Source organism: Astatotilapia calliptera, chromosome 3 (genome assembly GCF_964374335.1).
Source record: "Astatotilapia calliptera chromosome 3, fAstCal68.1, whole genome shotgun sequence".
Taxonomy (NCBI): domain Eukaryota; kingdom Metazoa; phylum Chordata; class Actinopteri; order Cichliformes; family Cichlidae; genus Astatotilapia; species Astatotilapia calliptera.
Window position 1 is genome coordinate 79,761,686 of NC_137424.1, and position 24,945 is coordinate 79,786,630.

Here is a 24,945-nt window from a genome sequence, read left to right on the forward strand (position 1 = left end):
TCTTGAATGGGGTGCAGTGGTCTAATGTCCTAGTGCCCCGGGTGAGGCAGTTGATGTGCTGATGAAGGTTGTGAAATGTCCGTTTGAGATTTACTCTGTTAAAATCTCCCATAACAATGAGTGCGGCATCTTGTTGAAGTGTTTGTTGATGTGAGAACCTCATGCAGCTCACATAAGGAAGTGTCCGAGTCCGCGTGAGGCGGAATGTAAACAGTGCAGGCAATGACCGCAGTGAATTCCCGAGGGAGATAGAAAGGGCGACATTTAACGATCAAAAGTTCCAGATTGGCGAGCAAGAGCATGTGAGTGGGGAGATGTTTGTGCTGTCGCACCATCTGTTGTTCACCATCAAACACACTCCACCACCTCTTTTCTTTCCCAACTCCATTGTCCTGTCCATGTGGTAAACCGAAAAGAACCCCGCCGGCTGCACGGCGTGATCTGGTATTGCTGGGTTCAGCCAAGTCTCGGTGAAGCAGAGGAGGTTGCAGTCCCGAATGTCTCTCTGGAACTTGATTCTGACTCTGAGGTCATCAAGCTTGTTCTCGATGGATTGAACATTGGCTAGCAGGATACTGGGCATGGGTGCGCGGTGTGCGTGAGCCTGTAGCCTGTTCCTGATGCCAGCTCGTTTCCCTCGAGGCCGTCGCTTAGGGTTACATCCTTTGTTCTCTCTCAGGATCTCCATGGTGAAATGTTTGGGTATTGTAGACCAATAGAAACCAGGGTGTCTCTACTGTAGCGAATTTGTGTGTTTTGCATGATGCCCATGCAAAATTATGGCAGATATAGGAAAAAGTGACGAAAAAAAAAAAAGTGAAAAAGTTGGGGCAGAGCATCCAGTACGGCAGCCGACCTCACCTGCGCCATCTTAAAGGACTTTAATCAGCAAGATAATCCTGTTGTTTAAAGTCAACCATATTTGGATATCTAAAGTCAGAATATGATCCAGTCACATCTATATTAACACATATTAAAACATGGTTGAGTTTATGCTGCATGAGATTATTGCTGATCCTCAGAATTCCCCTGGCTCAGCTCCACACAGATTTCCAGTTTCTTTACGGTAAATGCAACATGTACAGCTGGTCCTGAGAAACATTAGCAGCATGACAGCTGAGTCTCAGCTTCTTCTCATTCTTCATCATTAATCACACTTTGTTTTCATTTATTTCCTCCTCACATTTACTTTTGAACACTATTACAGTTCAGTCACAGATTCACTCAAACACATGAAACAGCTGATAAGAATGTAGTCTGGGCACAGTGTGACTTTGAACAATCTTCACACCAGCTTCGCAATCAGGGTTTTTGTTCGCTCAGCAGTATTTCCCATTGATTCAGAGACCCCAAATTTTCATGTCATCTTTAACCTGGATGTTAATTTCAGCAGTACTGAGATCAGGGCCGACCCACACTCCCTCTGTGCTGCTAATTTGGCCATGATGGAATATATCTGAGGTATTACTGCTGTCAGTGATCTCTCTGTCCACAGTCTGTCACATCTGGGGACCCCTCATTACATAAGTTGATCCATAATTCAGTCTATAATATAGGAATTTAAATCATGTTTACTACTTTTTTCCTATCTTAAGGGAAGGCAATTTTTTTTGTTAACCCTTAGCTTTTAATCTTGACTTTTTTTTTCTTTTGTTAATTGTTTGCCCAATGGTCTGCTGAACAACCCTGTCGGGTTTCTGTTTAAAGTTTGCAATAAAACCTTTAACTTTACTCAGTCTTCCTGTGGGTCTTGTGTATGTTACTCTCCTCCTGTTGCCTAGCAGAAGGGGTCGTAACAATTCGGTGAATAACATACCAGCTAGAGGTAGTGGACTGTGATCACACAATTACCCTGAGACATGCTGAACCATCTGCTTAAGGTTAACCTGCTGATGTTGAACAACCTTGGAATCCAATGACAACTTTATTTATTTCACAGAGCAGTGGTGGCAGCTTCCTCAACACACTGAGGTGGATAGAAGGAAACCCAACTCCCGGACAAATTTTGATTGCACATTAATTAGCTCCTTATCTCCAATTTATAATGATCAACACAAACTTCAGCAGAGACAAGTCCCAGTTTAACATTACTATTGCCCAGCATGCCATGCAGCAGTGTCAGTTTGCAAATGTGCAATGATTCCTGCTCCGATCTCTTTCACTTTCACAGATTGCTGTGTGTCGTGACCTTTGACCTGCTAAAGAAAGTCCACTGTGGATTATTCATTGTTTTGTCTGATACCTAGAACTGTGAGGAAGAACGGTACACAGTTAGTCAGGGTCCCCTCATTCTGAATTAGGAAAGCTCGGCAGGCCGGTTGGCGCCCTGTGGAGGGCCACGGCCACGCATTGAGTATAAGTGCTTGAAATGTGAACATTTTTCTGCTATAGTCAATGGACTAACTCAGAAAAGAAGAAAACCGACTTTACCATGAAGCTCCTCAGTGTAGATCAGTATAATATCAGTCTTATGTCTGCAGTTTAGTGTAAGCACAACTTTCACATAATATTCATCTCACCACAACTAAAACATGGAGACTGACCTCAGAGTTTCAAGTCCACATCCTGGACTCTCCAGAAAACCACACAGCTGCTTCACTCTTGAATCTAGCAGCTTGTTGTTCAACCTCAGGTCCAGCTCTCTCAGATGGGAGGGGTTGGACTTTAGTGCTGCTGCCAGATAATCACAGCTGATCTCTGATAGACCACAGCTCACCAATCTGTGTAAATAATTAAAGTTTTAAGTTTATTAGACAAAGTCTGTGCTTGAAGTCATTCAGTGTTTCATAATCAGTCCAGAGCTGAAGAACGTCCAAAATGTTATAGTTTAGAAAATGGAAACTCCAAACAACCAACAGGAAGCAGCTTGAAAATAACACAAGAGAAAATAATTTTTCATATTAAACTTGTACATTTCTAACAGGAGCATTTTAAAGACAGTGTCACTGATGATCAACTTCTCTTCACTACAAGTTTGAGTAATAGATGCACGATAGACTGGAACATGTACGCATGCTTTCCAGCAAACTTTTATTATTACAGTTGCTGCTACATACAAATGGCTGCAGCTTTGCAGCTCGCAAACGCACACTAAAAGCAACAACAACAACACTCAGGACTCAGTATAGCCTTTAAATACTGATGTGGGGTGATTGCTTATACCGCTTAGGTATACTGGCTCATTTGACAAATTTCTGCTTGCAAAGACACTTTGAAACTCTAATCAGCATGTTTCCTGTCATACTAGAAGGGATCAAACTCTAGAGCAGGGGTCCCCAATCCCAGTCCACGAGGGCCGGTGTCCCTGCAGGTTTTAGATCTCACCCTGGGTCATCACACCTGAATCACAAGATTAGTTCATTACCAGGCCTCTGGAGAATTTCAAGACATGTTGAGAAGGTAATTTATCCATTTAAATCAGCTGTGATGGATCAAGGACACCTAAAACCTGCAGGGACACCGGCCCTCGTGGACTGGGATTGGGGACCCCTGTTCTAGACCTTTGTTCATTTGGTCAGTGAAGGATGCTTTTCCACCTGAAGAAAGACCAGCACCTTATTCAAGGCAGGGACATTAGCACTTCCATGGGAGAGCAACACTGCACAAACAGACACAGCACAGCCACTGAAGTACAAGGACAAAGAGAAAGGCGAGGGAGAAGACTCTGGTGGTGTGGATGGACCCTTTAGGGGCTCCAAGACTGAGGAAGAAACCTCCATGCTAAGGATGCTGCAGTGATCTGGGGAACTCGGTCCATTCTGAGGCTGCACCATGACTTACAGACTTCAGCCAAATGAACATCTCGTGATCAACAGTGCACAAGCTGTGAGCAATCAGCTGTTTAATCATATACACAGATTCTTTCATCAGCTGTAATGTGAATGTACTGATTGTCAAACATCTCCCTATCACCACTCCACTGTCAGCCTTTAAATATACCCTGCTCAAGTCTGTGACTTCTTTTTGAAGTCGAAAGGAAAAACTGTTGTTCAGTCATTTGGAAAGACTTTAAGCACTCAAAATTCTTCACATATGTCTTCAGACATTTCCCGAACAATTATGAACTAAAGAATTCAATCAAAGATATGACATATAAATAAAGATAAGAGCTGCAATTAGTGAAATCACCTTAGAGTTTCCAGTCGACAGTTTGGATTCTCCAGTCCAGCACACAGAAGCTTCACTGCTGAATCCTGCAGGGTGTTTCCGCTCATGTCCAGGTCTGTTAGATGGGAGGGGCTGGACAGAGATGGGGCCATAACTTCACAGTGAGTTTCTGAGAATTCCGAACTAGTCTGTCTTTGATTATAGAAAATAAAATGTGTTATTATAAAAGAAGAAAATCTGCATCATAAACACAGTATGAATGTATATGAAGACAAAAAGAGTGACATCATAATCTGATGAACATCTACTCTTCGCGTCTGTGCTTCAGCTTCTTACTGTGTTTGACAAGACACAATGATTCATTCTCTCGCAGACCTGCAGACTTTTAATAACTATCTTTGTTTAGTTTTAATCTGCAGATAAGGAGGGAAGATGGCGTCACATTAAGGGTTCCATAATGTCCAGTCTGTCAGTGAGATCTGATCTAGACTATTATCCAGATTTATAAAATAAGTCTCCATGAGCACTTGTTTATCCACATTGTTCTCAGATGTAATAATTAAGTTTGCCTATGTAATATCATATCATATTTATTTGTATAGCACATTTAAAGACCAAAGTATACAAATGAGGCAGGGGAAATGTAAACGGAACACACTGACATAAGACGGAGACCTTCAAAGTAAAACAGGAAACACATACAAGTAATGACACAGACTCAGAGACCTACTACACTAAGGGGATACACCAAACAGAGGGAACACAACTAAACCCTGGGAAACCCAAAACAACAGTCATAAAAAACTATCAAAAGTGAAAGTACAGAGGTAAGTGACGGGAAAAACAAAAAAATTCCACCACACCTCACAGCGTGCTCTGTAGGTGTGGTCCTTAATAAGTGGGATTGTCCAAATTTAACCAAACTAATCACAACTATTCCAAAAGTAAATTTGATTAAAGATTTACATAGCAAAGCTAGGGAAATATATTCCTACAGTTTTAAAGAAAAAACTTACTATGTTACTTTTGGTAATATAATATACAGTTGCACTGAGTTTAATTTATTGATTTCCATGAACACCACCGTTTCCTCAGTGTTGTCCTGATGGAGGTTTCATTAACAGCATCCACTATGATCCAGGCTTTAGCTTCTTAGAAATTACCCTGGGTCTCTTTGTGACCTCTCAGACTGTTTAACAGATCAACCACAAAGACATGAGAATCAGAGACCGAGCAGCTCTGTTCTTTAAAGACAAACATGGAACCCGCTCAGTACAGACTTTCCCCACAGATATGAGCATCAAAGCAATGTTTTTCCTATGAGTAAGAGTCCTCTTACATTAGATTACAGCTTTTTACAGGAAAACTGGACAAAACTGATTTTTGTCATAAATTCATTTTCATTTCTTCTCAGCACGCAGTCAAAATCAACCACACCCAACAGTAATTATAATGTCAGTTTAGAATTATTACTGTTAACTTGGTGAGTTCAGTTCTCTGACCTCGTTGGTGTAGGTTCACCGGACTCTGCTCTGTTCTCCTCTTCCTCCATCATCATCCTCTTGTGGATGTCAGTCTAAAAGGTAAACCACAAACAATCGGTGAGGTCACATTGATGCAAATCTCAGTCCCACATCAGCTCTGCTGAATAATCTATGTTCCTATGACATCAGGAATCAAACGCTGTCATGAACACACCTCCATGTTTCTGCCATGTTTCTCTGACAGACTGAATTCAAACAGTTTGAGGAAAAAAGGATGAACTGAAAGCAGGCTGTCACTTTTTATTAGGAGAACGTATTTAATCATAAAATCATTAAATCATAAAGGCAGCTAGAGCTAAACAGCAGAATGAGATAACAGTCTTTATACACCATATCTACTATTTTATGTACTTTGCTGTTATATGTATGTATATGTAATACTATTGCATTGTATGACACACTTTTCTGATTTTTATTTGCTTAACATTTTGAAACCCATGTATCACTTTCATACCACTTCAATTATGTGCTACTTTGTGGTGGTTGACAGGAAATCTCAACAAAATCATTTAAGTTTGTGGTTGCAAGGAGACAAAATGTGTAAAGGTTCAAAGGGGTATGAATACTTTTGTCAAGGCACTGTGTATTCAATCTGTCACGGTCCCTGTGTCTGCCCGGTCAGCCCTGTGAGGCTGCATGTGTTTTTGATTTGGTTTCTCTCTCTCCTCTCTCCTCCCTGCTCGCAACACTCTACCTAGGTGGAGCTCATCGCAGGCTCCCACTTTTGGTCGTGGCACCTGCAAGTAATAACTCATCTGTGAGTCATCATCCTGTCTGTAATCTTCTCTGGACTATTGTGTAACACGCGTCAGTGTAATCCTGGCCTTTGCAATATTTTGAGTTCTCTTTATGCTTTTCTCAGTATTAAAAACCTTGTCCTTGTATATAGACTCCCAGGCCCTTAGACAGTTTCCCAGAATCTGTAGAGTTTAGCAGCTTAAGTGTAGTACATAACACACTAGCAGTTGTGAAAATAAAGAACTGTTTCTTGTGATTTGCAGTCTGCGCTTGAGTCCGCCCTGCTCCGCCTAGACAAAAATAATTTCAGTACAGTGGTGCACAGTTCTTTCTTCCACCTTTTTAATTCATTCTAATAAAAACATTAGTCCAATGTTTATGTAATTTTCCTCTATTTCTCATTAATGCTCTTTTTTGTTGACAGAATTTTTCTTCTACATTTTTTTTTGTCAAAGTGCTCAAAAATCTATATTTTCTTTTAATAGCCTCCCCCTTGTGTCTTTAAGAGCTCTGCAGGTGTGATATTAATTACAGTGACAGTAAAGGAGGTAAAGGCGATAAAAACAATGCAGCTGAGCTGTGATGTCATCATGTACGCTGTGTCTCTGTGGACTCTGTGTGAACTATTGATGGAACTCACAGAGTACAAACTATAAGTACACAAACACGAACGTAGCTCAGAGCGGCTGACAAACTCGGCCTCTTTGGTCCAGCTGTGAGTCCGTTACCGTGAACTATGGAGCGGCAGATTTGTGCTGGAACTCAGGTGCACACAGCTGATGTTAGCCAGGAAAACATTACACACTGACTTTAAAGAGAGAGAGACCGGAAATAAAAAAGACACACAGTTTGTTGTGTGAAGAAATCAAACATGAGCTGAACAAACAGTAAAGTTCCTAAACACAAACTGTTAAAGGAGGAAACAAAGCAAACTTACAGTTTCTTTTCACAGAGACACGCAAACAACAAGATCCACTCCACACCTGGACACCAAACATGAACATTCAGGTGAGCTGCTTCCTGGAAGGAGGTGGGACTACACCTGAAGCAAGACAGGTGGGAGAGGCTGAGCGGAGCAGCACTCAGCTTCATTTCAAAAAACATCCTTAAAGTTGGTGAACAACAGATTTTTATGTCTGAAAGCTTCCCTCCCATCTCTTTTCCATTTCTATTCTTTTAATTTTTTTGATTTTGTTCAAAATTGTGCTTTTCTGTACATTTGTTCAAGTTCAATATTAAATATATTCATTGTTTCTCTCCCATCATTGAGTAGACGTAGCTTCAAATATGAGACTCAAAAACTGAAATGAGAACTAAAATCAAGAAAATGAGAAAAGGGCTCATCTTCTTGTTTATAGAATGAAAACAGAACAAAGTCATCAAGCTCCAAACACTTGATCAATTTATTGCATTCAGGGACCTTCTGGCGTCCTGAGAGCTTTCTCTCTCCCTTTTTTCATTTTAACTGAGCCTTAAACACAAAGGTGCCAGGGCAGAGCTGTGTGATGGTGAAAGTGGGGTCCTTCACGAGACATTAGAGGGAAAAAGCTAAGAAATACACTGTGACAGGAGTGTCAGAGCTGATTACTGCTTTCTTTGAACCCTGGCTGCAGCTTTTCAGCCAACAGGCAAACAGGACTCAGGGTTCAGCTGCTGATACTGCAGTGACGTGGAGGTGGAGAGATTCCACCGTAGTGATGTGAAAAAAAATCCATCCACTTCTTCAGCGATGTAGAAGAGATGAGAAAACACAAGGAAACCAAGACACATCAGGAAACACACAGCAACATGAGACAGCTCACCAATAGGTAGAGGACTAAATACAGAGAGGATATGAGGGGGTGGGAAACAGGAGGGGAACACAGCTGGAACTAATCAGACGTAATCAGACATGGAGGAACCAAAACTAAATGCTCTGAACACAGGACAAGGGAAAACAGGACACATGAGACCCACTAAGACATGGACTGAGGACAAGGAAACATGGGAGCAAGACAATGACTGGGAAACAGATGAATACAAATATAGACAGAACCTTAAAATTCTTCGGAGACATGACAGAGTACACATGGAATGTTGACTAAGGAGAGAACCATGAATAATACTAAATCACAGAATATATATTAAACCAGAAACCACAAACTCTGGGTCATAGATCCAGGACCATGACACAAAGGGCCTTACTAAAACTTCATAACAGCTCAAGCAGCCGTTGGCCAGTTTGATCTGTACTGTGTGCTGGTAAGTTTAGGTCTGTTCAGTCAGCATGTGCTCCTTACAAGTGCTGCATAAGAAGCTTCATGCTCTTGCTCATTTCACAAATTGCTAATGCTTGATTCATCAGCTCAATGGCAGGATTTCAAAAAATAAGAGTTGGTGCTGTACAAATAAAACTGAATTAAATTGAAAATTTAATTGGATTAAATTAAAAACATGAGGACATACATGTAACCTTTAAATCTAAGCTCTCTTCTTCCTCTCCCTGTCTTTCTTATCTTTCTCCATCTCTGAGTGAAGTTAGCTCTCTTTGTTTTTTTCTCCTATCAAATACAGCAGCTGGACATTTGAGACAAACTGCACACAAACATTTTGTGTGTCTGTTGGTGTCTTTTGAGCTCATAGTAACGCTACATTTCAAATCACCTGATACTTAAAAAACATAAGTTCCTTTATGCTTGCTCCTCTTTAGCATCTCTGGTTAAAGGCTGAAGTACCGCTCCACAACTTATGGACACCTGTGCTGGAACTGACTTTCAAGTGTTTCTGTTTAGGATCAGAAACACGGATCTGTTTGATGTGTGAAGGCTTGCAGGGACATGAAATAACCACCCACCCTTAAATGTGTCAAACTAAACTTAACAAGCCTTTCTGAAAATGTAAGAAAGTACAGATATTTGTTTAAACATGTAGGGAGTAAAAGTAAAAAACTGTGAGAAACAAACATAGCTGACAGTAAAGATGAGTGGAGCTCATTCTCTAACTAACCACTGTGTTGGATACGGCAGTAAAATAATTTGTACCTGACTTTTAACAGGAGACTGGGATTGTTTCCAGTCCAAACATTCACTATATCTACAAACATTCATGAAAATACTGATCGGTGGAGGGGACATGTAATTAAAGACCTAAAAATGATGCGTGTGTAACTGACTAACACTGTTTCAGAGAGAATTCTTTAATATTTAATCTGTAAAGACATGGGGCAATTTAATCTGCATGTATATGAAACATCAGTCCAAACTGTCCCACAGCACAACTTTATTGTGCTGTGGGACATGAAGTGTCTCCACTCTTGGTTTCATAAAGCGTGGACACAAAGATGTGGCCAGCTTACAGGAAGAAAGCAGTGTGGAAATCACTTGATGTCAGGTTGCTGTTTATGCTGACAGCTTTTCATTGAACTGATGCTCTCACTGCTGTTCTGCTTTGTTAAGAAAACTGTGAGTCACTTGTATATATTTCGTCCTTTTCCCCGTACCAGCTCAAAGGCACTTTAGGATCTATTTCTTCATGTCCCCTAATTTTAGTTCTGACATGTTTTGGAATATAACAAATCAGAGTGAGCAGTGATGAAACTCCGACTCTGCCTGCTTGGTCCGTCTTCTCTTTTGGTTTTGTGTAGCAGGCAGAGTGTGACAGTCAGACACTAACAGGACACATTTCTGTTCCACTCAGCTAAAAAGGGCCTGCTAACATCGCCTCTCTTCAAATGTAATGTTTTTGGTTTCACTTCACAGATTATTTTCTTTATCACAAGCATAAGAAAAAACAGAGGTCATCTATAATCTGTGTCATGATACAGAAACAAGCAGTATCCTGTTATGACTCATAATCAGTTTCTCCAACTTATAAAACAAGATTTATGGAAAGTAAAAACATTTCATCTTGACAAGTGAAAATAGTCTGACGGTTTTACTGGATCATGATCTTGTACAGATTTGTGTCTGTATATAAACAGATCTTTGGTATCTTGTAATGTAAATTTTTTGACCCTCATCAGTCTGACTTCAGGCAAGATGATTCAGATTAAAGTTCACTTGTTAACTTGAAACCTTGTTGTATCTGCTTGTGTGAGCAGACAACTAATACATCAAACACAGCCACACCCAGACTGGTGACTTTGTTTGGAATAAAAATATTTATACTGTAAACAGTGAGTTTCTCTGTTTACAGACTAAAGAGCCAGCCAGTCTTTCTATCTTTACCTGCATTGTAAAGACTGAGAGCAGAGATGAAACCAACAATTCAACCAATGAGCAGGATCCACACCTGAACTTCATTTAAATGTGGTGACAGGGTGTGGTTATTTGCACAGCTGCAGGGGAGTGGTGGAGCAGCTGCTAGATGCCATGTAATTTTGTCCCTCATATTTCGCAGTGACATGCTGTTTAAAAACAGGCACCGTTGAAATGGGTAGAGTGATCAAAAATCAGGCAGCTGCTCTTTCAAGTTTGCATTCATTTTGTTTAAAGACAAGGCAGGGTATGTTGTATACCATTCTGGAGAATATAAGCAGAATGAGGTGTTGTGGAGGCAGTATTCACTTTCTTTGGGTGCCAGCTCATGTAGGAATCAGTGGAAATGAAAAGGTGAATAGGTTGGCTAAAGGAGCACTGACTAAAAATAAGACTGAGATGGAAATTAAAAGCAGCAAATCTGAAGCAAAAGGTATTGTTTGGGGGCAGGTTGTTAAGGAGTTATCAGGGCGATCGTGGCTCAAGAGTTGGGAGTTTGCCTTGTAATCGGAAGGTTGCAGTTTCGAGCCCCGGCTCGGTTGTTGTGTTCTTGGGCAAGACGCTTCACCCTTTGCCTATTGGTGGTGGTCAGAGGGCCCGGTGGCGCCTCTGTCAGTGCACCTCAGGGTGGCTGTGGCTACAATGTAGCTTGCCATCACCAGTGTGTGAATGGGTGGATGACTGAATGTATAAAGTCATCCTTTGGGGTCCTTAGGGACTAGTAAAGTGCTATACAAATACAGGAGGAGTTTGTGGAGTGTGCCAGGAGGAGGAGGAGACGGTAGAGCATCTAATACTGCCATGCAAGAGTTATGATGTGGAGAGGAGTACTGCAGAGTAGGGCACAGGTGAGGGAACTGGTGGGGTTTGAAGGATATGAAAGAGTGTAGGTTTTTTGTTTGTTTGTTTTTGTTTGGTGATACAGATTGTAAGCTCGCTTTCTGACCCATACTCTGGAACAGTAGGAGGCTGTAATGCTCTTTTATGTTGGTTGTCAACAGCTGTTAAACAAATAGAAGAAGAAGAAAAAAACAGGCACAATTATTACAGGATTTTGCAAATGCAGTACTTGTGATACAGAACTTATTCAGATGTCAAACTGTCAGATTTTAAAGAAACTGCTGCAGCCTTCTGGACCTTAGCTGTCTCCTTGTCTCTCCTAGGATTTTTAACATTTTTTTAAATTTAACACTGCTGTCATATTTTTTCACCAAACATTTCTTATTTATTTAATTTTGCAACAAATTCCATACTATTTTTCTATTCTGTGATACTGAAAGACTGTATGTTACTAAAAATCGTGCAAACTAAGGAATCGTCGAGCTCCTTCTCCCTGTTCACCGGCAGAAAATAGAGAAACTTTGCAAGTTCCATGTTTGTTCTGTTATTTATGTTGTTAGTTAAAATTAACAAATATGAATACATTGCCCAAGTGTGTTGTTATAGTAATAACTTCACTTCTCCTCATTTTCATGCAGTTTGACATTTAGCCAAGATAGACGAGCTGATTTTCATTCATTCATTAAATCTCACAACTTACTGTATATTGTGACTGTATATCTGTGTCTGAGTAAATCTTTGTGTGTGTGTGTGCGTGTGTGTGTGTGTGTGTGTGTGTGTGTGTATCCAACTCCCGAGTGTCCTTTCAGGCAGTTAGGCAAAAGTCAACAATCCCGTAGTTGACGCAGGTGACCTTGAGGAAGTAGAAGGATAGGGCAGAGAGTCAAACCAGTCTTGTAATCTGGGGTAATTGTTCCAGCTTCATCCTTGGAGCTTCCATCTGGTGAGGGAAGGCCACATGAAGATAGTGATTTTTTTTAGGTTATGTTTACGCCGAAGAAATGCATTCCCTTCTGCAGTTGCTCTAATGTCCATCACTGGTCCCAACTCTAGATCTCCGGGTGCAGAGCCGTGAGCTTCTCAATTATTTTATCCATATTGTGCTCAATAAACAAAGTCTGACTGCTCGTGGCTCTAGCCACTGTCAATCATGCCGGCCAGCCTTGTGAGATTTGGACTTATGTTGCCAGACAATAAACACTCTAGTATAAAATATGTGAAAAACACAATAGATTATATTACAAACATGAATAATGACATTGCTGAAGAGTTTTCATGTCTTGTTGCACAAGATCAGGTCAAAATGTTCCCATAGAGATTCATATCTCTATCACTATCAAATACACAAAGAAGCAACACTAACCCACGAGCTGTGAGGGGATGCACTCTACTGTATCTTTGTTCGTAAATCCCATCAAAATGGGAACTTTTTCCTAACAAACCTTCTTCCTAATATTCCTTCCCAAAAGCAAAGCTTTAAAGTGGAACCAACATCTTTCTTGAAGATGTTGTTTTGTGAATGAAATGAGTGAAATGATGTAAAGGTCATTGGTAGTGTTGTGGTTAAATTAAAGTCATTTTCCACTAAGTGTGCAGACTTTCTGTACATGTAGGAGAATAAGCAGGGAACAGGTGTGCTGATGGACTGGAAACAGGGTGAACACACTGGGGCCACCTACAGGGCAGGTGGGGAACAGCAAGGATCTGAAATCATACGAGATGTTACTAAGCAATGACTTTAAGAAGACATCAGAGTTGAAATGAGTTTTCGTAGTGATGGCCCGCTTGCTTCAGAAGCATCGTGTTGAAGCTTGATTCGTTTGGTCAGAGTCTTGTGATCAGTGACGTCATTTTCAGCTTCATTTAGAACCTAATTGCTTCGGTATCTGATTCAATGGTTTATAGCAGGGGTAGGCAACCTTTCTGATGGCGAGTGCCATTTAAAATTTCCTCAGAAGTCAGTGTGCCATATGATTGCATTACCAATAAACTTAATAACACTCTATATGAACAGTTACACTGTAGCATCCTCAAGGATTGACGTACGCACGATGTAGTTATAGAAGAGGGTTTATTCTGGTCTTGGCAACCCGTGAGAACTGCTCACAGACAAAACAATAAAACAAAAACATCACATCAAAATGCGCTCTTGTACGTAGTGTCAATCAATCAAAAATCCTTAATTACAGAAAATAAAACACACAAACCTCGTGAGCTGACATCCAGGAGGTGCTAAATAGTCCTTTAGGGCCTTATTGCCTTATTCTCCATCTTCTTTCTCACTTATTTCTACTCTTTGAATGATATTTTCTCCATGTGTGGAGCTAACTGTGAGCTGCAGCATGCAGACACCATGTGTGCTAGCAAAAAAGGAGACTGGGAGGCAATGTTCCCTCTAAGCTGCGCACGTGCGCAATTGCGCACTGCTGGCAGGGTCTCTGCGCACAGAAAATCTGCGTTGCGCACATAAAAAACTAACCTGAATTGAAATTTAAAATTAATACTTTAACAATTCAGGATTTTAAAATTAATTGGACGATATGAAGACCAGTTACTCTTTAGGGAGACAAAGCTGGGATCAGGTTCAGCAGGTGTCCCACGGATCCTGTGAGAAGAAAAATGTGTTGTTCATTTGCAGCCACAGAAGCTGTTGAAGACTTTGAATACTTTTTGTGCTGGAGGTGTGGTCCATTCCTATAGTGAGGTCAGACATGAGAGGAGTGTGCAGTCAGATGGAAAGCTGGCTGGCATGTGTGCCGAACCAGAGAATTTGATACAACTGGTAAGTGGCCTGTATTTATATAGCGCTTTACTAGTCCCTAAGGACCCCAAAGCGCTTTACACATCCACTCATTCACCCATTCACACACACATTCACACACATATCCACACACTGGTGATGGCAGCTACATTGTAGCCACAGCTGGGACGCACTGACAGAGGCGAGGCTGCCGGACACTGGCGCCACCGGGCCCTCTGACCACCACCAGTAGGCAACGGGTGAAGTGTCTTGCACAAAGACACAACGACCGAGACTGTCCAAGCCAGGGAGCGAATAGGCAACCTTCCGATTACAAGGCGAACTCCCAACTCTTGAGCCATGATCGTCCACAACTGCACAATAAATTAAAACTGCTACACAATTATAATAATAGTGTGTCAGTTCACTGTCCTTTAGGCCTTCCTTCATACCAAAAGAGAAACTGGTTTGCAGTGTGAGCTTTTGCAGAAGGAAATCCCAAACTAGTGTTGGCAGTGTAAATCAGTGTTTAAATCAGACACCAAACTAACATCAAAGAGTTGATGTTAGTAACATTTCACCACTCTGCAGCAGATTCTTGCTGGGCTTTTTAATTTCATTTAATGGCTTCATCTTTAGATGCATCACTCTTTAAAGACACACAGCTGGGTGGAGGTCCATGTTGGTTCCTGTGAATAATGATGTGAGTGCTGAGCTGTGACATGGAGAAGAGTCATGGACAGTTAGAGATGGTCATCTCACCTCTGAGCTTTGGTCTGGCTCTCATGTTCCCCACACAGAGTGCTTTTAGAGGGAGGGGCTCCCTCCTCTCTGTCCTCACACTGATCCATGCTGCTGAATCCACATCAGCTCACACACACTTTCTACTTTCTACCTGCAGAGGAAACACAAATCATTCATGTGCACATCAACTGAAATCCTCCTTTCCATCACTGTGCTGTACAAATATCAGCTGCTTCTTTCCTGCTTCATCTCAGTGTCAGCTGAATGCAGTCAGACAGCAGTGTGAGGCAGAGGAAGCCGCTCTACTTCAGCTGCTCTACTTCCACTATCCGTCCACTAGATGGAGCCGTGAAGCAAACATGATGCATTCACTGATACACACTGATTCACTGGCTGTATCCCAATTCAGGGTCTGCAGCCTTGAAGGCTGCATTTTAAGGGCGAATACGTCACAGCAACGCGACAAAGGCTGTCCCAATTCAAAGGCTGCTCGAAATGCGGCCCTGTAATGCGTCTTTCATTTCCCTGAATTTTAAGGATGTGGCGGTGTAGACTTCATGGACCCAACATATCCCAGACTTCATAGCGCGGCGGTGGGTGTGGATAATTTTGCCGAAAAAAAACACGTCTGAAGTGGGGCAGCTGAAGAGGGGCGGCTGAAGAGTAAACTTTGAAAGTAAGTACTGAATATTATGGTTCTTATTTATGTGCAAATGTTTAATAATGAAGAACATTAAAACATTACTGTTGGACACATGTCGGCAAAGTTATGTGAAATTAGCGATTTTTGTACTTTCAGCGTTTACTTGGTTTTACAGCCTTTACTTTAACTACTTTTCCATCATGTGTGCTGTCCAAATATCAGCTGCTTCTTTCCTGCTTCATCTCACTGTCAGCTGTATGCAGTCAGACAGCAGTGTCCCTGACACACAGATTCACTGTGACTGGAAGCTTCGGTCATGTTGACAGTGTGAGTTCAGGTTTTGATCTCAGAGCTTATATTGAGCCATAATGGCTCCTTTAAACTCTCCTGTGTCTGCTGTGTCGCATGCTCACCTCTTCTCCACTGTCTTAATATGCTGCTCTCTTCAGCTCCTCTCTCAAACTCAAACTTGATAACGCCATCAGATATTTAACACGTTGTTAAAATTTTTATTGTATACATTGACTCAATTATCTGAACACATTAGCAAATATCAGACTGGAGAAAAGCAAAATAAATCATTTGATGCGATTGAAGGTCAAAGGTCACTGCTGGATACCAACACTGTTGCTGCAGATACAGGCTGATGTTTAATGTTCATCGTTTGCCTTCTGCTGCTGTTGTTTCTGCTGGACTCTGAGCTCTTAATGACACCAGTCTGCACAGTGACTCTTTATACATGTATTTTTTCTTTTTTCCAATAATTCTCTCCTTTTAAACTCATTTCTTTATTTGTTGACTTATTTGATTGACTGATTAAAAAAAAAAGAAAAAAAAGTAAACTAGTTACCATGAGTAGATTTCTGGTTAATGATGTGCCTTCCTGCAGTCTCTAGTTTTGCATTTCAACAGTTTGTTATTTAACCCTTTAAGACCTACCATAGAACCAAGTCCGCCAGAGCTTATATTATATTTTTACATGCTGTGGAGCCATTTTTTGGAGCATTTCAAGTTGCTATACATCAATACAACCATTATAGCCCAAATTTTAATAATATTAATAGCATTAAGTGCATAGTAATGCTGCGAGATCGATCAACTTTAGACCAGACAATCAAACTACGGAGGCTCCGGAAAAGTGCAATCAAACGATGAGTTTATTAACAGCCTGGAGAAAACATCAACATATGTCTTCTGACCAAAATACATGTTGTGGATACTTATAAAGCAGTGGGGTACACGCCCCCCCATGGCGTCAATGACAGATTAGAATAGGTTCCAGACATTAGTCACAGTTACTCGTACATCTTGTACATCTTTTAATAGCTATAAGCAGACATAGAACTTCTCTTTTCTATAACCCCTTCCATACAAGGTAATAATCTTAAGCCCTCAGGGTCTCTGAGGCTAATTATTGACTCCGATCATCTGTTACCAAGTAGAATAAAATGCAACAGGTTTGCAACAAGAAACTGGAAACATTGGGGCCTCTGCTCAGGCCTATTCCTAGATTAATATGTGTATTGTAAGCATGCATGCAATTAACCTGCTATGTTCTCATCTCCCCTCAGCATGTATCATCTGGACACTCTCACCAGTGAAGCTTAAAACCTTCTAGAATGGAACATCAACTCTTAACCAAGCACATTTATGCATTGTGTATACAATGAACTCAACCTATAGAAATAGAAAGGTCAATGTGATGACAGACATATTCAATGCAATATAAACCCTGTAGGAAATATTACTGATATATGATACTGTGAAACATGTTATTAATACATTCTTCATAAGGCAGATTATATGGTAGCAATAAAAGAATCTCTGAATCCCAACAATAGTAATTACATAAATTGCAAAAAAGTGCAATAAACTACAAAAAAATTGAAAATCGTTTTTGATTTTTTAACATATATTTCTAGTTAGAGAAATTTAAGAGGCTTATCCCTCAAAAGTGTAAATGCAAAAATGTTGCACAAACTAGTTTCCCACCAAAGGAAATTTATTTTAAGTGTCTTCATAGTTTTATTTTTGAGATACACCAATTTTCATATACTGCAGGAAAAACGAAAAAATATATTATAGTGCAAATTTGCAAAATAACAGCATATGCATCAAAATAAACTATTTCCAGCAGTGCAATATGAGTCCTCAGCATCCCAGAAACGACACAGAAAGTCACGAAGTCAAACATAACTTTTAAAAACACCAGTATAGGCTCATAATGGTAAAAAACTACATTTCCGCAAAATAACGTCACTTCCGGTTCCGGGCAGGTCATGCGGTCATGTGATAGTTCGCGCTGATGGACGTAGGAAGTGTTACAAACAGCTGATCTGATCGGCAAAGCGTGTTTCTGGAATATTATGTTTTTGTTGCTGCAAGTGCTTTTTATGCAGCTTTTGCAAAGCTGTATGTGGAAGGAAACTGTGACCTAGGACAAGCTGATGTCATCAGATGTAAGTACAACTCCTCCGGTTTCATATGCACAAAAAATTATTGCGCTAGCTTACGTGGTTGCAGAGCTACCGGGATTTTAAAATAGTTACGCAAAATGGAGCGTGTCCGCTCCGACCGGCTTTAAAGGGTTAAACCAGCTGCTGCTGTTTTGGATTATACCTCATCCTTACAGTCACCCCTCAGGATCCCTGTCCCTGTATACTGCTAACAAATTTCTCAGTCATGTATTTTAAGAGAATAAAAGAAAGAAGGTTTAAACGGAAGGAACAAAATTTAGGTAAATACAAAATCAAAAGACAAAACCCCCCCAAAACAAAAAAATGGAGATGGCTCAATGTGAAAGCATCACTTCCTGTATGGGGATAGCCAACTGTTTACATGTCACATGTATAATTAAACAATAATTTACAGTCTCTTGATTTTTTTTTACCCATCTGACCATCAACTAATTCTGTGCTAACAATACGCACGGAGAAACACACAACAGAAGCTCTTTCCAGTAACACTTTCATGTGTCACTGTCAGCTTGTTTTGAACGGGATTTTCAGAAAAGTGTCGAGTGACTTTTTTTTGTAGAAGTTAGACAATAACAACCATTTTTTTGAGTCATTTAAGATTTAATTTTATCTGCATTGTCACTTAAATTTATTTCCTGAATTAGAACTTTAACAGATAATTTTAAAAAACAAACAAACAAAATAATCAGTTTAATCCAAGAGGAAACTGAGAGCCTTTTGTTTAAGTTTTCTTGTCCTTTACAGCTAAACAGCAGATTGAAATAAAAGCGTTCAGTACAAAAATGACTCATCTGATAGTGGGACTCTCAACCATTTGACCTTAGAACTGAAGAAGCTTCTCGGATGAGAGGTGAAACGTCTTCAAGCAACTTAAAGGAGTCCAGACACTTTTCTTTGCAAGCTCCTTTGACTACATCATAATAAATGCTGCTTTTCTCATTGGGATTCTAACCAGGTCCATAATAAATGGATTTGCTGAGCTCAGCATTTTCTGCTTTGATGAAAGATAAACATGAAGCTGGATTTCTTGTTGAAAATGCAAAGGAGCTGGTTGTGAACTAAGCTTCAGAGAAACACTACATACTGATATCCAATGTGAAGCTTTGAGTGGAAAAAGACATGAAAAGGGTTCTCTTTTGGAAAGAGCCATTTAAAGATGCAATACTCAAACAGAAGTTTGAACCTGTACTATTAGAGCCATAAAGGGAATTTCGACAATATAGACTTTAAATCCAAATGGAATATTTATTTAAGCAATGTTGCAGGAACAAAGAAAACCGCTTAATCAGATGATCTCAATTATACAGTCAGATTAATTTAAAAAAATTCCATAAACTTCCTAATCTACCCTATGGTGATTACAATTTCATCTACTGGTCTGTGGATGGTTGAGAGAGTAGGGAGAGAGTCAAGTCCTGGCCAGTAATGCATTCTTCTCCCAGTCTTGCTAGCGCAAACCCACATATGGAAGCAGTTACTCAGTTGAAAGTAATCCAAGTCTTCTCGGCTTCAAATCAACTCCACACAAGTGAGCAGAGAAAAACAACAATTACATTTCCAAATTTTAACTCCACAGTGATTTGGTTAAAATATAGATTCTCAAATATTATCTCTTATCACTGCACCAAACTACAAGAAATAAAAACTAAATATTCTCAGACAACATTTTTTACATCCTCTTGACAGGCTTGCACCACTCTGATTTCTCTTGAGAAAGTTGATAATGAGTTTCCACTTCTCTTGACACCAGACCAGTACAGGCTTTTCTATTTGATTCAGAATCAACACTAAGTCTAAAGAGCACGCTCTTTTCATCACACAGATTACATTATTTGATTACATTAAAAAAAAAAAAAAAAGACTATTTTAACATCATTTGCAAAATCATATGTAAATATACTCATCTGTAGACCTTTGTATTACATTTACCATAATAAGACTGGGCGTTATTCTTTATTTACTATTCATAAACGGGGATAAGCTGAAGATTTCACTCCTACTGAAACAAAAAAACATCAATTTAACCACAGCAGCTTAGACTGAAATCTATTTAGGAACATCTTTCCATAAACCAACATGATTGTACTGTTATTGAACAATCCGGTCACAGAAATGATGTAGTAGAGTTGCTGTGCTAAATTTAGGTGTACCTCTGAAACTCCCAAATGTCTTCTCAAAAACTGTGTTCTTATCTTCTCTGTTCAGACCTTCCTTCCTGTCCTGCTTCCAAAAATGACTCAAATAACCACAGCATGAGCGACACTGTAAATTCCATGCTTTGAGTGAAAAAAGAAAGAAAAAAACATCTGGACCCTGGAATAATGGTAGCTTCCATTTTTTAAGGACTGAAGAGGAAGAAGTTTCCAAGGAATCGTTTAGAACAGTTTAAAAGAACTTTTTAAGAACTGATTGAATCCATGAATCTGAAAACGTGTTACTGAGTAAAAGAGACTGATATGTACAGATTGAACAACAGTCTGTTCAACAGTCAGACTGTTTCTCTAACAGGAGGATGCTCTTTACACTCAAACCTGCACAGAGTCACTGACGAACCAGACCAGACTGTAAACCCAGGATAAAGAGTTTCAGTGAATGTGGTGTTGAAGGTGTGGAGGTGGATCAGAGTGTCAGAGGAGACTCTGTAGAAGGACAGAGTGCCAGCAGGACAGTCCACATACACTGCTACTCTGTTAGAGACAGAGGAGGAGGAGGAGATGGATGTTTTTATGTTATTGTGCCAGAGACAAAGAGGAATATAATTGGAGCACCACAAACTCCAGGACTGATCATTCCATCCAAACACACAGTCAGGACTCTCTCCTTTCCTTCTGGTTCTTCTATAACTCACAGATATGCGAACATTTCCTCTCCACTCAACCTCCCAGTAACAGCAACCAGTCAGACCATTTCTGCAAAGCAGCTGAGGGCAAATATCAAATCTGTCTGGATGATCAGGATACGACTGAACCTCCTCCACATATGTCACCTGGCTGTTGTTGTCAGATAGTTGGAGGTTTGTGTGAACTGTGTTTGTGTCGATTGTGAGTTGACAGGAATCTGATGGAGAGAACAAACACAATCTAGCTGCAGTTATTGATCCATCATCTGTTCATTGATTGACACTTTGATGATGACTCCTGACATCAGAGATGTGAATGAGTGATGTGACAGTTTGAAGATGGTTGAATGTGTGCTGCTTTGTTTTCATGAATCACATTAAAAACACACTTACACTTCCTCAGACCTGGTGTCAACCATCGTTCTCCAGCAGGCTCCACCCTGAAAGGAGGAGGGGGGTCAGACCAGCACAGTGTCTTCAGCATGCACACATGGACATTACATCGCTCTCATATTTATCAGTGTCTACATACTGTTAGACACTGATAAAGAAACAGTCCAACATTTTCAGAAATACACTTCAATCCATACGTGGATCAAACTGCTGATGATTTGGTCTGATCCTGGATCTGTCAGTACACCACTGTATTGAATGAAATATGACTGACTCAAACTGTGAACTCATGTCTTTTCAATACAAATCCCCTGTACTTCCTGGATACCTGTTTGTTCCAGTGGTATGGAGTCTGGAGGAGCATGAGCATAAGTGGCTGAAGAGGAGCGAGAGTGTGGACTATTTTCCTGCGTTCCTTTCCCTGGAGACACCTTGTATATATGTTGCACTGTTGGATTGTAAATAAACTTGTGAACTCTCTTTTCCTAAAATCTGAGTCTGCACCAGAGTCCTTTCTGTCAGCATTGACAGATTTAATTTATGCCCTTTTCTTTTTTAACTTGTGATGCGTTTATATCCCATGAGTTACAGGGCTTCTAAACCCCTTTTCATCATTTAAAGCTATTGTTTATTATTGTCACATGGGGGTGTTGTGAGGCTGTCTTTCGTTTATGATGAAGATACGACTAGTACCCAGGAAGCATAATTTTTTCCTTGCCTGTGAGATCTCCCCTCTAATGTCAACCATATGGAAAAGATATATATAAATCTTATAAAGTTTTTATCTGTCTTGTATGAAACTTGTATGAAAAGCATACAGGAGTGAAAGCACATATAAGATCCCTTGAAAAATTATATAATGAAACTTGTATGTTTTATATACTTACTAAAAAAATATATGAAAGTAATGAGAAAGTGGCCACTTTCATGAGTAAATCATATATGTTTTTACTATTTCTTTTCCATATGGGCAGTCAAGTGTGTGTCGAAGTGCAACAGGAAAATATCTTTGTATGCAGTGCTGGAAACCAATTAATGACCAAATTCTTTTTACATATCAATCGTACTAATCATCAGCTCATGGTTTACCAGACAGCAAATTTTTTATAAAGTCATAAAAAGAATCACTCTGAGGCTAACAAACATATCAATGGGTGCAGGAAGCTGAGGATAAGGAATTTTTCGTAGCAAGTAATCCAAATTATGCCACAGTATATAAATGACTGACCTCGTGCTGAGAACGGATCGCTTCAGGTATTCTTCTGACTGAAGTTTGGCCTGTTTTCAGCATCTGTTCCTGCTATTAAATTGCATTTGTCTCTGACCATCAAAGACCCTCAAGTTCAGATTTATTGAGGCAAAAAAAGTTTGCGTTTATTCTCCAGCTTGTCTTTGCTGTGTTTACATCGTTAGATGCCAGCTAGCCCAACTTGAGTAACCCTATAAACATTCCTGAAGTAAGAAAAATTAGGTTTTCTTACTTCATTTATGTCAGAAGTGATAGAGCTGTACATTTTAAGTTTTGAGAAACAAACAGGAAGTGAGTGAAGGACACAGTAAATGTTCCAGTGAAAAGGCTTTCAGTTTTCACTGGAAATGTTTCCAGCTCTTCCTCCTCTATTAGACATTCTCCCCATACCTAAGAGTGTCCAGTCTCCAGCTTGGATCCTTTAGTCCAGCCAACAGCAGCTTCATTCCTGAGTGTCCTGGATGATTGTAGCTCAGGTCCAGCTCTCTCAGATGGGAGGGGTTGGAGCTCAGCGCTGAAGTTAGAGAAGTACAGCCTTCCTCTGTGATCAGACAGCCTGACAGCCTACAGAAATGTGCCATTAATACGTTACATTAATACATTAATTTATAAATAAATCACCTATTAATATAATAACCGATATGTAAAAAAACAAAAGAGATGCATTCTTAGATCCCAAAACCCACGCCAGTGGATCTCAGGGTGTGTGTGTGTGTGTGTGTGTGTGTGTGTGTGTGTGTGTGGGGGGGGGGGGGGGGGGGGCTTGTGAACAACTCCTGGGTTGGCCGGGTCAGGAAAACTACAAAACTAAACCTGTGGATCCAGCTGCTGTGGACCCAGCTGCTCTGGATCCAGCTCAGGCACGTGCAGAGGGGAGCACCCGCCCCTTTCCTGATGGGTGCCCAAAATGTCCTTTTGTTGAGGCAACTTTTTTTTAATTTGTGCTTCAACTGTCAGTCTTTTACCCAAGGTAATCTGCCATTTTTGAGGGGTTTAGGTCAAAGAACAAAGACCATGACAATAACTAACTAGACAGCTCTTTCTCTTTATATTTATCCTCATCGTATCTTCGTTGACCAAGTATATTGAGATTGATTCTGGACTTTTTGAAATGATTAAATATTGGTTTTAGTCTCTGTGTATATTATTCTCTTGTGCATCTGAAATCTGTTATGGTTCTTAATTTTTGCTCTGTTATGTTAGTTGCTTTGCATCTCTCTGTCTCTCTCTTTATACTGTGTCTCACCTGATTTCAGTTTCAACAGTTATTCACAGTTATAGTTTAATGACTTTTCAAATGTCGAGTGTTTATATGAAAATAATTGTAATAAAGAGTTGGAAATACATACATACAACAGTCTCGAGTTTATTACATAAAACTGAAAAGCATGATAAATACAACAATCTTTAATTCATCCATCCATCCATCCATCCATCCATCTTCAACCGCTTATCCGAGGCCGGGTCGCGGGGGCAGCAGCCTAAGCAAAGAGGCCCAGACCTCCCTCTCCCCAGCCACCTCCTCCAGCTTATCCGGGGGAATACCAAGGCATTCCCAGGCCAGCCGAGAGATATAATCTCTCCAGCGTGTCCTGGGTCTGCCCCGGGGCCTCCTCCCGGTGGGACATGCCCGGAACACCTCACCTAGGAGGCGCTCAGGAGGCATCCTTGTCAGATGCCCGAACCACCTCAGCTGGCTCCTTTCGATGTGGAGGAGCAGCGGCTCTACTCTGAGCCCCTCCCAGATGGCCAAATTTCTCACCCTATCTCTAAGGGAGAGGCCAGCCACCCTTCGGAGGAAGCTCATTTCCGCCGCTTGTATCCGCGATCTCGTTCTTTCGCTCACTACCCACAGCTCGTGAACATAGGTGAGGGTAGGGATGTAGATCGACCGGTAAATTGTGAGCGTCGCTTCTACACTCAGCTCCCTCTTCACCACGACAGACCGGTGCAGCGTCCGCATCACTGCAGCCGCAGCACCAATCCATCTATCGATCTCCGGCTCCCTTCTCCCATCACTCGCAAACAAGACCCTGAGATACTTGAACTCCTCCACTTGGGGCAGGAACTCATTCCCGACCCGGAGTGGGCACTCCACCTTTTTCCAGCTGAGAACCATGGCCTCAGATTTGGACGTGCTGATCCTCATTCCCCCTGCTTCACACTCGGCTGCGAACCATTCCAATGCAAGCTGGAGGCCTTCACCTGATGAAGCCAACAGAACCACATCATCCGCAAAAAGCAGAGATGAGATTCTGAGGCCACCAAAGTGAAAGCTCTCCGCCAGAAATCCTGTCCATAAAAATTATGAACAGCATCTATGACAAAGGGCAGCCCTGGCAGAGCCCATCACCCACCGGGAACGAGTCCGACTTATTGCCGGCCACGCGAACCAA

General features: G+C 40.8%; 1 protein-coding gene across 2 annotated transcripts in view; it reads right to left on the reverse strand.

Moving 5' to 3' along the window:
• LOC113009950 (NACHT, LRR and PYD domains-containing protein 12-like) overlaps positions 1 to 24,945 on the reverse strand; it is a 47,105-nt gene that overhangs the window by 8,261 nt on the left and 13,899 nt on the right. The window contains exons 9-12 of one of the 2 annotated variants that reach the window (XM_080299402.1): positions 22,940 to 23,113; positions 6,543 to 6,551; positions 4,129 to 4,290; positions 2,544 to 2,720 (exon numbers count right to left, since the gene is read on the reverse strand). In XM_080299402.1, coding sequence (XP_080155528.1) covers positions 2,544 to 2,720; positions 4,129 to 4,290; positions 6,543 to 6,551; positions 22,940 to 23,113 — 522 coding nt within the window. Of the gene's footprint in view, positions 1 to 2,543; positions 2,721 to 4,128; positions 4,291 to 6,542; positions 6,552 to 19,288; positions 21,126 to 21,300; positions 21,348 to 22,939; positions 23,114 to 24,945 lie in introns of those variants that run through there. The other variant, XM_080299401.1, reaches the window with a different exon arrangement.